The 14,045-nt window shown below is 41.7% G+C and overlaps 1 protein-coding gene across 1 annotated transcript in view; it reads right to left on the bottom strand.

The window, feature by feature from the left end:
• LOC147900928 (uncharacterized) overlaps nt 1-13,268 on the bottom strand; it is a 97,458-nt gene extending 84,190 nt beyond the window's left edge. The window contains exons 1-7 of the mRNA XM_087376400.1: nt 13,144-13,268; nt 12,853-13,054; nt 12,604-12,735; nt 12,036-12,220; nt 11,718-11,951; nt 11,504-11,631; nt 10,949-11,138 (exon numbers count right to left, since the gene is read on the bottom strand). Coding sequence (XP_087232526.1) covers nt 10,949-11,138; nt 11,504-11,631; nt 11,718-11,951; nt 12,036-12,220; nt 12,604-12,735; nt 12,853-13,054; nt 13,144-13,268 — 1,196 coding nt within the window. The remainder of the gene's footprint in view (nt 1-10,948; nt 11,139-11,503; nt 11,632-11,717; nt 11,952-12,035; nt 12,221-12,603; nt 12,736-12,852; nt 13,055-13,143) is intronic.
• Nucleotides 13,269-14,045: the final 777 nt, after the last annotated feature.

The raw sequence follows: 14,045 nt of genomic DNA, 5'->3' as shown, positions 1-14,045 counted from the left end.
TTTACAAAATGGGCTGAAGCTAAAGCAGTCAGAAAGGCAGATGCTAGAAGCACAGCAAGATTCTTATATGAAAATGTGATCACCCAATTTGGATGCCCCATTGAAATTGTGTCGGATCGAGGCACTCATTTTGTCAATGAGGTAATCCAAGAACTCTTGTTTGGCTTCATGGTAATCCATAGAAAAAGCACACCCTACTACCCCCAAGGGAATGGACTAGCAAAATCCACCAACAAAATAATATGCAGTATCCTCACCAAGGCAGAGAAATTGAATGTTGCCTTATGGGCATATAGAACCACATTCAAGGTTAGTACAGGGAACACACCTTTTCAATTGGTGTATGGACTTGAAGCTATGGTCCCACTCGAATTTGTAATACCAAGTCTACGCATCACAGTATAGGAATGCATGGGTGACCATGAATCCTTGAAAGAAAGGCTCTATCAATTGGAGAAGCATACAGAGACAAGACTAGTTGCCTACCATGCCATGACAACAGAAACATGTAGAAGAAAGGCATGGTTTGATAGAAATCTAAAAGCTAAAGACATCAAGGAAGGCGACTTAGTCCTGTTATACAATGCCAAAGTACACAAGGGAAAACTGAAGTATCTAGGTGAAGGAGCCTACCGAGTACGAAAGATGAATCCCATTAGAGCTGTGATGCTAGAAACATTGGATGTGGAGCCCAATTCAACACAACAGTAAAGGGGAGCCTACTGAAGTGCTACTACATCAACACGCAAGCCATCCCCGACAAAAATGAAGATTTGGGAAACCAAGTCTTCCTTAGTTAGGATTAGATTGTATCACGAGCACTCACTAGCATATGCACATTTTTGCACATATAATTTGCACTAGATTGTTACACGCACACTCACTGGCATATGCACATTTTTGCACATTTAGAAAGACCTAATCAATTTCATATTAGGGATGTTTGAGTCTTGGTTTCCCTATTAAATCCCACAAATAAGCATATAGTTAGACACATCACATGCACTCACACGATTTTGCATAGGCACATAATAGATTGCATCAATAATAGTATCACACACTTTCATTCCATACTCTCAAAGCATGCAATGAATTCACAAGCAGTACAAGAAGCTATGCCAAAACTCAAGATGAATTGCAAAAGAGTCTACAGCCTCCGCAACGAGAGCCCCGCCAAACATCACAGCCATCTCCTATATGCAAAAATATCAGACTTGCATACTAATTATCTACAAGCTCAATGATACGGGTGCAATCGCATCCAACATGTATGCAAGATAGCAAGAAATGCCAGCCTCAACAACGAGAAGCCCGCCAAACCTCTTCCCAAGAAAATTCGATGGCAGAGTCCACAACCTCAGCAATAAGATCCCCTCTAAAATTCACAGCCGTTTACCCCTCCTTAAGAGGAGATAAGCTTCTTGACTACAGACTACAAATTGTATGGTGCAAAAGCATTACAGCAGGAACGACTCACATGCCACAAGCTCAACAACCACTGGATTACGCACATGGCATCCCAACTCTGAAATCAAAATAAGCCATAAACCGAGGACGGGTAATAAAATGGATCCGGGAGTATGTTGACTCTGTGCCAACATGAACTTATGTAGAAAGAGAATGTGATACAACTTTGTGTTACAACTTTGTCATACAACTTTGTGTTACAACTTCTACATGTAGAAAGAGAATGTGATACAACTTTGTGTTATAAATTTGTGATACAACTTTGTGTTACAACTTCTACATGTAGAAAGAGAATGTGTTACAACTTTGTGATACAACTTTGTGTTACAACTTTGTGATACAACTTTGTACAAAGAGAGAAGCTCTCCAACTTGTATAAATACCCCATAATGGAATGAAGCCCACACTCTTTGGGGCATTGTGCTGAGTCTACTTTGGTATTCCAAGCATTTGTCTCAAGTGTCCATGCTTCCTTGCACTCCACGTCCAAAAGCATGTCCGAACCTTGCAACTCCTCCTCCCCTCTCCTCCAACCTTGCAACCCATCCTCTCCCTCTCCTCCTCCCTCCTCCTCCTCCTCCTCCTCCCTCCTCTCTCTTCTTTTCCCCATGCTCTTACACCTTCTTCCTCTCCCACTCCTATGCTCCCCCTAAACCCTTTGTTCCTCAACCCTTAAACTCCATGATCTATGAGGGAGACGAGTTCTCCACCATGTACTCTACCCTGAACCTTGGAACCTCCTTCTAACCCTGGACTCCTTCTAAACCCTGGAACTCCTTCTAAACCCTGGAACCTCCTTCTAACCTTGGAACCTCCTCCTGAACCTTGGATCCTCCTTCTAACCCTAGAACCTCCTTCTGAACCCTGGAACCTCCTTCTAAACCGTGGAACTCTTTCTAAACCTTGGAACCTCCTTCTAACCCTGGAACCTCCTTTTGAACCTTGGAAGCTCCTTCTAACCCTGGAACCTCCTTCTAACCCTTAAACTCCTCCTAAACCTTACAACCCCCAATGAAGGTGAAAGCCTTCATTACCTCAACAAAGATGATTTACGTTCCTTTTACACATGCATGCACTTTGTTTGCTTACCACACTTAAGCCTACGTCTCTCACTGGAACACGACTCGAGGTCCTATGCTACACATATACTACAACCGGCAACCCCATTATATCTATAGGTGACAAAAAGCCTCGGAACCCTGCAAACATAGAATACCCAGCTCTTCCTATAAAAGCAATAGGAAAGAGCAAACACCAGTGGTAGTCACCGCAAAGAAAAAAAACAAGTGGTGGGTCTGCATCGACTATAAGAAACTCAATGCAACCACCAAGAGGGACCAGCATCCTCTTCCCTTTCAAGACCTCATTCTTAAGAAGGTAAGTGGTCATGAGATGTATACTTTCTGTGATGGTCACTCCGGATCAGAATTGCCGAAGAAGATGTGCTTAAAACCACATTTGCTACACCCTGGTGGACATTTGCATTCAAAGAAATGCCATTTGGCCTCACCAATGCTCTTGCTACCTTTCAAAGATTTATGCAAATGGTTTTTGCTCCTTATTTGGGGGATTTCTTGGAGGTGTTTTTAGATGATTTCTGTATATTCTCGTCATGTAAGGAGCATGTCATGAAGGTTAGTTTGGCCTTCCAAAGGGTCAATGATGCGAATGGCAGTCTCAACCCTGAGAAATGCACCATTGGAGCCACTCAAGGGAGGTTATTGGGACATATTGTCTCATCCGAGGGCGTCGAGAAGGTAGAAGCCATCCTCAAGCTCTCCCCACCAACACCCAAACGTTAGGTACACTCATTTGTCAATCTAGCAGGATACTATCACCGCTTCATTGATCAATATGCTACTTTGACATGACCCATGACTATGCTATTAAAAGATGGGGTTGATTTCTCTTGGGATGAGGATTGTGATCATGGGTTTGCACAAATCAAGAATGCTCTAGCTTCAAAACCCATTCTATGCAATCGTGATTGGTTAAAGACTTTCTATATCAATCCTAGGTTTGGTGAGCACACTCTGGCGAGTATTCTTCTCCAACAAGGGGAGGATCGGTTCATGTATCCTATTCGATTTGCTTCTCGACAATTGCTCAAAACTGAACGACGCTACTCTGAGGCCGACAAGCATGCCTTGTCTTTGGTGTTCTGCATTGAGAAATTTAAGCATTATGTGGCTGGAAAGTCCATTATAATCTCTAGCAATGGTCTTACAAAGCAGGTTCTTTAATCACCAAATCCCATGGGCCGGTTGGCCAAATGGTTGGCAATTCTACAAGAATATGATTTTTCTTTCAAAATTGTAAAAGGGGGTTGTTCCAACTTGAAGAATGCTTTGATTGATTTAGAGGAGTGCCTCGATGTAACCCTTGTAGCGGCCATAGAAGTTGGGGATCCATGGTATTGTGGTATCTACAGGTTTCTGACTGCTTTCTCCTTTCCTCCGAAAAGTACTAGCTATGAGAGAAAGAAGATCCGAAGAGATAGTAGGCGCTACACTCTCTTTGATGGGGTCTTGTACCGTCAATGCATGGATGGGGTACTAAGACGGGCCATTGATGCAGATGAAGTGCCTAAGGTATTGAAGCATTATCATGATGGATTTTGTGGAGGCCACTATGCCAGTGACTATACAGCTAAGAAGATTTTACATGCTGGATACTATTGGCCGACCTTGTTCAAGGATGTCACTTTGTATTGCAAAACCTGTGAACCATGCCAATTCTTTGGTAGGAAGGATTTGCGTCCTAGGTAACATCACCCAGCGATGTCCATCCATTTGTTTCAGAAGTGGGGAATAGATTTTGTCGGGCCCTTGCCCATGACTGCCCACAAAAAGAAGTATCTTTTGGTAGCCACTCAATATGTCACTAAGTGGGCTGAAGCTATCGCCCTCCCCGTTGCAAATCGTAAGGCAGTTTCAAATTTCATATTTGAACATATCTGCACAAGGTTTGGGACACCCATGGAAATAGTATCTGACCATGGGAATCCATTCTTAAATGAAGCAGTGGAATTGCTCATGGATCGCATGGGTATTGATCACCACACTTCTAGCATCTATCATCCAGCGTCCATGGGACAAACGGAGCGGACCAATGGCCTCCTTTGTAAAACCATGGGGAAAATGGCCATGAGGAACAAGAGCCATTGGGATCGAACTTTAGAGGCAGCGGGAGCCAAAGAGGTTGCGGTGGATGGCAGAGAGGCCAAAATGCAATTATCAATGTTGAATGCTACTACTGTGGTAAAATGGGTCATATGGTTAAAGACTGCTATAAAAAGTAGAATGACATCATGACTAGAAAATTGAAGCAAGGCAATTATGCATCCTCTAATAGACAGGGTGATGACAGAAATGAGCATTTCTTATCATGCTAGAACAAAGCACATTGAGGTGCATTATCACTATGTGCGGGAGAAGGTTCTAGTAGGTTTTATTGATCTAGTTTATGTCAGCACAGAGGATCCGTTGCATCAGTGAAGGAGCAAAATATGGAATGGGTCATCAGGATTTGTAAGTCCATGTGTGGTATCATGCTCAAAATTTGCATAGGTCCTAAACCATATGGTTTCAATGCTCTCGCAATGTTTAAGTCCCATTCCACACCAGATGTGGGTGCGGCGAGGTTAGAGGGCCCATTTTCACCCTATACACCTCGTTGCATCAGTGAAGGACCAACATATGGAATGGGTCATCAGGATTTGCATGTCAATGTGTTGGATCGAGCTCAAAATTTGCCCCCATCCTAGACCCTATGGTTTTCATGATCTTGCAAAGTTTGAGTCCCAACCAACATTGGATGTGGGCACGGGGACATCTAAGGTCCTACTTTCACCCTCTGCACCTCGTTCCATCAGTGAAGGTGCAAAATATGGAATGGGTCATCGAGATTTGCATGTGCATTTCTTGAATCGGCAGGCTCATAGTTTGCACAGTTCCTAAGCCCTATGGTTTCCATGCTCTTGCAAAGTTTGAGTCCCATCTGACACCAGATGTGGGTATGGGGAGGTTAGAGGGCCCATTTTCACTGTCCATCAATGAAGGTGCAAAATATGGAATGCGTCATTAGGATTTGCATGTCCATGTGTTGAATCAGCCTGAAAATTGCTTAGGTTTTAAAGCCTATGGTTTCCATGCTCTTTCAAAGTTTGAGTCCCATGCAACACTAGGTGTAGGCACAGGGAGGTCAGAGGGCCCATGTTCACCCTATGTACCTCGTTGCATTAGTGAAGTTGCAAATTTTGGAATGGGTCATCAGGATTTTCATGTCCATGTGTTGGATCGGCCTTAAACTTTGCACAAGTCCTAAACCCTATGTTTTCCATGCTCTTGCGAAGTTTGAGTCCCATCCGACATTGGATGTGGGCACGGGGAGTCAGAAGGCCCATTTTCCCCTATGCACCTCGTTCCATCACTAAAGGTGCAAAATATGAAATGGGTCATCAGGATTTGCATGTACATGTGTCCAATCGGGCTCAAAATTTGCAAAGGTCCTAAACCCTATGGTTTCCATGCTCTTGCATGGTTTAAGTCCCATTCGAGACCAGATGTGGGCATGGGGAGGTCAGAGGGCCTGTTTTCACCCTTTGCACCTCGTTGCATCAGTGAAGGAGCAAAACATGGAATGGGGCATCAGAAGTTGCATGTTCATGTGTCGGATCGGGATCAAAATTTACACAAGTCCTAAACCTTCTGGTTTCCATGTTGTTAAAAAGTTTGAGTTCCATCCGACACCCGATGTGGGCGCGGGGAGGTCAGAGGTCCCATTTTCACCCTATGCACCTCGTTCCATCAGTGAAGGTGCAAAATATGGAATGCGTCATTAGGATTTGCATGTCCATGTGTCAAATCAGGCTCAAAATTTGCACAGGTTCTTGGTTTGCATGCTCTTGCAAAGTTTGAGTCGCATCCGACATCGGATGTGGGCTCGGGGAGGTAAGAGGGCCCATTTACACCCTATGCACCTCGTTCGATTAGTGAAGGAGCAAAATACGAAATGGGTCATCAAGATTTGCATGTCCATGTGTCGAATCAGGCTCAAACTTTGCACAGGTCCTAAACCTCATGGTTTCCATGCTCTTGCTAAGTTTGAGTCCCATTCGACACCGTATGTGGGCACGGCGAGGTCAGAGGGCCCATTTTCACCCTATGCACCTCATTGCATCAATGAAGGAGCAAAATATGGAATGGGTCATTAGGATGTCCATGTTCATGTGTCGGATCCAACTAAAAATTTGCATAGGTCCTAAAACCTATGGTTTCCATGCTCTTGCAGAGTTTGTGTACCATCCGACACCGGATGTGGGCACAGGGAGGTCAGAGGTCCTATTTTCACCCTATGCACCTCGTTCCATTAGTGAAGGAGCAAAATACGAAATGGGTCATCAAGATATGCATGCCCATGTGTTGGATGAAGGGGTAAATAGATGTGTGTGTGTCTGTGTGCCTATGGGATTGGGGTCCTATGCAAGAAGTGTGTGAGTGTAGGTGTGCTAGAAGGTTCTAGTTAGGTGTGTCAAGTTGGTGTGATGAGTGAGTGATCATAGTAGGTGATTGATTGAGATAATCAGGGAGATGATTGTGGATCTAGGATACACCTACATGGAGGCAATTGCTTACATATGTAACCACTCTATGAATAAACAACTATACATTTGTGTCTCATTGTTTTTACATGGACTTACACGTGGTATTAGAGCTGTCAAAGCTCAAGCTCAACAATATTCCAGAGATAAGTCTGGTAGAAATTGAAGCATCACTCTTGGAGGAGGAGAGAAAGATCAAACAAAGAAGTGATTACAAAGAAGGGACATATTTGGCCAGAAGCAACTTAATCAACTTCAAGGGAAAGAGCAAAATGAAATGTAACTTTTGTGGTAAACGTAGACACTTTGAAAAGGAATGTTATGCCAAAAAGAGATGTTCAGCCAATCTTGTTGAGAAAGCAAAAACTGGATAAGAAGAAGAACCAGAGAATGTCAAAACTCAAGCTCTCACTACTTACAACAGCCAAGTCAAATCTAACAAGTGTAAGGATCCATATGTTTTTTGAGTTATGTGTGTATGAGGTGTGAAGAGAGTGGGAGAGAAGTAAGGAGTCTCACTTGCAGCTTTCTCACATACACAATGGGGGAATCACACAAAGGTGGAGGCTGAAAATAGTTTTCCTCTTCTTAGTTGTGAAAGCCAAAAGAACTCTCTTAGTACAAAGGAAATAGGTGAACCCTATATGTGGATCTCAAACCAAACTCAGCTAACCTAGGTGGCATACTAACTGAGCCACTAACTAGAGTACGTAAACTTGATAGTTGTCATCCAACTATTATTCATGGGCAGTGTACCAACCGCATCTGCGGCTAACAAGTCGGTGATATAAATGCACAACGGTCACCCTGGCATATCACGAGTGGAGCTCGATATCTCCACACTCCCCCTCGAGCTCAATCCCAATTCCTGCACACCAAGCAGGTCTCTGAACTTGCGCAGCTTCTCTACACCCAATGCCTTCATGAATATGTCAACTACCTGATCCTCTGTGCTGACATAAACTAGATCAATAAAATCTACTAGAACCTTCTCGCATACATAGTGATGATGCACCTCAATGTGCTTTGTTCTAGCATGATAAACTGGGTTATTTGCCAAGTGTATACTACTCATGTTGTCACAATAAATGACAATTGGCCCATTGATGCATAACATAAAGTAGATTATGCAACCAAGCTACCTCACATGTAGCCAGTGCTTCACCCCTGTACTCAGCCTCTATGCTTGATCAAATGACAAATATCTGGTTTCCTACCAGTATACCTCTCCTCCGGCGTCATCCCATGTATTGCTACAGTGGGAGTCCTGTTCATTATGTAGGCTACTGTAGCAACTGCTTCAGCCCAATAATAATATGGCAGGTCTTTTTCATTGAGCATGGCATGAGATACCTCTCCAATATGCCTGTTTTTCCTTTCTGCAAGTCCATTTTGCTGTGGGGTATGACTGCATGAATATTGCTGCTTTATGCCATGCTCCTGCACGGACCTTGCAAACTCATTTGAGAGGTACTCTCCCCCTCCATCTAACCTTAGGCATTTTATTTGCAGGCCTGTTTCTTTTTCAACCATAGCTTTAAAAGCTTTGAAATGCCCAAACACTTCACTCTTCATAAAATATACCCAAACTTTTCTGATGTAGTCATCAATAAAAGTGACAAACTGTTAGACAACCAGTACATAACTTTTTTGGCTCTCTCATGCCAACCTTTAAATGCCTACAACTCTTGTTGATTGGGAATATTAGGAATGACTAGTTCTTGTTCACCTCCAGTAATGAACTCCCAATAGCCTTTTCCCTTAAGGAAACTCGTCATTCTAAACTTCCATGCTTGGAAGTTGTTCTTGTCAAGCTTTTCATTGACTATCTATGAAAGAGCATCAGACGCCATTACAAAACACTGCAAAAATATTCTGTCACTACAAAAAACACAACTTCTGCCTCACAAGGGCGAATCTGCAAAACTTCTGCCTCACAAGGGCAAATCAAAAGGCAATAAGAATGATTCTGTCACTCCCAATATCTATGCGCACAGGCATATGATGCAATTTTTGTGGCAACTTTTCACCAACCTATAGAACAGTGGTCACACAGCAAAAACAGGGCACTTTTCTGAGTGCCTGCGGAAAACTTTCACCACTAAAACGGGCCCTGAAATGGCCTCAAATCAAAAAAATAATGTCACCGAGGGCTTTGCGGGTCCACTAGGTTTCCGAGCGAAAAACCACGAGTGGAGAATTCCGAGCGAGCCTTTTTACAACATGTTCCTATGTATATTCATTCAAGGAATCATATCGGAAGACTATTATGGTGGCATATGTTAAATACCAACTAATTCTAACAATATAAGCAAGGTTTGAACATATTGCACAAAACTTTTACTAGATGTGGGATTTTGCCCAGTAAAAGGGAATGCGTTTAAAGGAAAAGAATTCTACTTATTGTTAATGCATTGAAGAATAAAAGCATAAATACTACATGTTTTTTTCTTCCCCAATCCTAGAAATTCTTTGAGCTAGAATTTGAATATTCCTAACTGAAAAAACATTAAATCTAGATCATGAATCGAGGATTCCACACTAAAAATTGTAACTCACAAGAGCCATTTACATTCTAAATTTCAATGAATTAATTCGACCAATAAATCTATGTGTACACTTGAACTTGCTTATCTATATGTAAGCCGCTAATTGTGATTTTACAAACCACATTCAACAAGTTTACCAGATGCAAGTAATATAACAAGTAAGAGTGACAACGTATGAAGGAAAAGGAATGCATGCATATCATAGAATCTTACATTCAATAATGCCAACCAACACAATAGAAGCTCAAGATTGTTTCCAAAAAGCCAAAACAGTCTGTACCTCCAATGTAGATTTTACTTGCGCATTAATAGACTAGAGTGAACCCCAAAAAAGTTTTCCAAACTATTGTCTCATACGCACAATGTCACAAAATTTTAGAATCAAAACGATAGCCAAAAATAAATATCGTGGATGTGAGATAGCCCCAATGTCTAGTATGCCATTAAGTATAAGCATATAACGAGGAAGATAGGAGAACCATAAACTAATTCTCATCGATGGAGTCATCCACAAATAGAGTCTATCGTCTCCCCTTCTCCCTCAACTCATAGTTATATGATTTGTGATTCCTTTCCATGTGCATGGCCATACTCTCTATGTAAGTTGGCAATTCACTTCAAAATGAAAAAAGAACAACATTTTTCCTCACTAGTGCATTGGCACGACAACATTGATTTCTTCCTCTTAGCATTGATGTCCATGAGCATATGGTGCTGTGTAGATGATCCCACACTTGCATAAATAGCATCCACCACTCCTGGCAGTAGTCCAATACATATCTCTGGGTCATTGTCTATTGCCAAGCAAGGGCGACCAAAGTGGAGTGCAGCCCTCAATCTTGGCCATGTCGCTACCCCCATCTCAAGAATGGAACCATTTGGAGGACACAACATATCCAATAACATAAGTATGAATGCAGGACTCTTCTCAAGAGATCCCTTGCCAACTCTTTTGGAACAATGGACTGAAGGCAAGTAATGTGGAAGCACGTTGCCATCTAAACTCATCCTCATCATGGAGGCCACACCCTTTGCTGATTGCATGTTAAATGTGGGTCTTTGTCCTATCCTCCTCATAGCCATAGCATGGAAAACAAAAGACTATTCAAAAAAGCATGAGTCATTTTCTATGTGATTTCATGATACAAAAGCAGAAGAAAACATACCCCTGAAGACTCACCTTCACACCAATCCCAAGTGTGTCTGAAATTCCTTGAGGTTCCATGCTTTGTACTATCCATCTTCTTGAAGCAAAACAATATGTACTAGAATCATACCCTAGCCTATAACCCAAAAGACTTCATGAAGTGTTCAACACAAATCAATTTACCTGCAAGCCACCTCCATTTTTAATCTTACTGCATAGCGCTCCATAGTAGGCAGAGTAGATGGAGAGCTGAAAACCAAAGTCCACCCATTGTCATCCATCACAACTACAGCAATGGCCAGGGAAGAGGAGATAGGATCTCCTGTCATAACATTCCAAGGTGGAACCTCTCCTTCACCACCTACAGCATACCCTATGGGAAGATCCACAATCCAACAGTCCACACTCCATTGTTTGGAGTTTTGTTTCTTCCCTTGTTGGTGTAGAAGTGCAAAGAAATCATGCAATTCTTGATATCCATCTGCAAGCTGTGATTGCATTATCTTTTTGCCTAATTTGATATAGTCAAACTCCCATACCTTTACCCAACTCCTAGGTATGAGGGGATGTTTCCAACATGACAAAAGGCAGTGGAACCCAAATAAATTCAATGGAGAAAGGCTTTCTCACTATCCCAGAGTCATCAACTTCCGGAGTATCTGCAAACATAATGCATATCAAATGACAATACTAGACTAAAAGGAATTGGAAAACTTCAAGAAAGATGATTCAGCTTACTATCTCCACCCAAGTCGGTATTCTTCCTTCTCCTTGGTTTCGTAGGGTCAGGATTCCCTATTTTACGTTGCTCCTCGGTCATGTCTGTAGGGGATCCCGAATCAGATTTACATTGACCTTTCAAAAGCCTTATCAAGAAACCCATGGAGCAAGTCAATCACAAAAAACTAGTTCAGAACAAGAGGCACAGAAAGAACCAACATGAAAAGTATACCTCTCTAGCATTAATGCCTCCTCCTCCACAAACTTTCCACTACTCATCTCTATCCACCATGGAAAATTCTTTCTCTCCCACTTTGAAAGCGTTATAGTTCCTTTTGCAGTCATGTCCTCATGAAAGACTTTATGTGTGTACATGCAATATGTAGCAGGCTTGAGCACTATCCATGCCTTCCAAATAGATGGAATGGTCTGTATCTTTTTTGTTTCCAATAAATGAAGAATAAACCTACTCAAAACCCAGACAATTGAAAGCATAAGAGCACTATGAAATAGAAATTCAAGAATTAGGCAATGAAAGATGAATTCTTACCTTAAAACAACTCTTCTGCTTGGATTTACAAGATCAACCTGTTTTGCAGGCACGATAGCCACATACATGAAGGATGCAAGGGGCTCATACAAATCACTCCAATGTCTTGCCACAATATCCTCAAAATATTTGGATAGTGTAGGATGATCTAGCAACTCCAAAGGAGAAACACCAACAAAGGAAGCCTAAACCTGTGACAACAACCTATGACACTCTTCAAGAACCTAGTCTATAAAAACTTCCTTTGCAAGCCACCCAATGAAGGCATGGTCACTTGTTGGCATTCCATAACTATTCTTCAAATTCAAATCAGACCCAAGCAAAGATAATAATGAAAGCTGCCTAGCCTTGCTGCAAGAAGCAATGGTTACTAGATACAACTTGTCTAGTATAATTTTAGTGGTTGTGTCTTCATATGGCAAGGACCATAATTTGTGAAACCAATCTTTGCCATGTGCAGGATTTATTATTGACAAAATCTATGAAAACCACAGTACAAAAGAGATTCAGCATGACATTTGAAAGCCATTCATAGTAATACTAGACAAAGGAAAAAGCACAAACTCACCCTATGCACCTTTCTCCTATATGTTCGAGCGACTGCTCTTTTAATCCCAGCTATCTTAACAACTCTTTCATCTTTATCCATTCCAAGAGGCAGTTTCTTACAAGCTACTTTAAAATCGGATTTCCACTTGCCCTAAAAAAGCAAGTATGCACCAAAGTAATAAATTCAAACTATATAGAGGAAGTGATGAAGCCAAAGTAGAAGGAATGAAAGCATGAGGTAGAGAGTATAAGAAGTCACATCATAAACCATGCGACCAAGAATAGCCTGTGTGAGGGGATACCAAACCCTTCTTCCTTGACCAATCTCCTTTTGCCGTACAAGCTCAATATTTTTCTTCTCTTCTTCCGTGAAATCCTCTAGAAATACTTGTGCATCACAACCAACAAGTGTACTTGTATGATACAAGTAATCTTTAAGACTTGTTGCAACAATTGCCTCCTCATTCAATCTGGACAATGGAATTTGTTCTAGCAATAAAGTAGAAAATAGAAATATGTTCTTGAAACAACTAGTGGAAGAAAGAAAGATGATACTCACAAGTTAAACCTTTGCAAAGCTGCAATCAACCTCAACTCATTGTCACGCCCTAGAGCTATAATATGTGCATGAATCCTGATATGCCTTGCCTTGTTATTAACAAAGACCTCCCTAATGCTCTCCATCCATGAGGCAATTCGATGGTTTCCCTTCCACACATATAACATCTTGTAGGATAGGAATTCCCATGCAGGAGTTTGTTGAAGCTCATGCTCAAACTCATCATTCACAACAAGCCAATGCTTATCCCATGAAGCTCCTTATCTCATCATCCACCTCTTTGGTTGTCCCATCAGACATCCCAACTGAAATAATAAAGGACCCCTTTGTGGGGACATATCCCTCCATCTCAAATGCTCTCTTGAGAATGGAGAGGTCATTCCTAATTTGTCTCACCTTAGGGTTGATAACTGATCTGCACAAAGGGATACAGGGAGGTACCATTCCTCTATTGACAGTTATGGACTCAAGAAAATCACTTCCAACATTACAATCCATTGATTCAGTCCATTGTCTTTCTTGCTAGCAGACTCTTTCTCCACTGACATCTCTTCAACCTCCTCTGCATTTGGAGATTTGGCTTGTGTGTTAGCAGATGTGGGGGATGGTGTTGTTGGTGCTTACTCTTTATTTTTGGTAGTCTTTTTCTTCTTACCACTAGCTTGTCCACCTACTGGAGATTTTCTCTTTCCTGACCTAGTCATGACTTCTAGCATACACAAAAGAAATTGGATACTAGATCTCAGCCATCATTCATTTTTTATTGTACTTTGAGGAAAAGTAAGCCATTGAATGAACAATTAATCAAAGAATGCAATTGACCAAAGGAGAAATACTTGGTGATCTTGGACGTTGGGTTGATACCACAAACAATTCAGTTTCCAATATTCCAACCAACAATC

The sequence above is a fragment of the Dipteris shenzhenensis genome, chromosome 6 (genome assembly GCF_047967505.1).
Source record: "Dipteris shenzhenensis isolate YYH24624 ecotype China chromosome 6, Dip_SZ_1.0, whole genome shotgun sequence".
NCBI lineage: Eukaryota > Viridiplantae > Streptophyta > Polypodiopsida > Gleicheniales > Dipteridaceae > Dipteris > Dipteris shenzhenensis.
The sequence above is the reverse complement of the archived record's forward strand: the minus strand, read 5'-3'. Positions and strand labels throughout refer to the sequence as shown.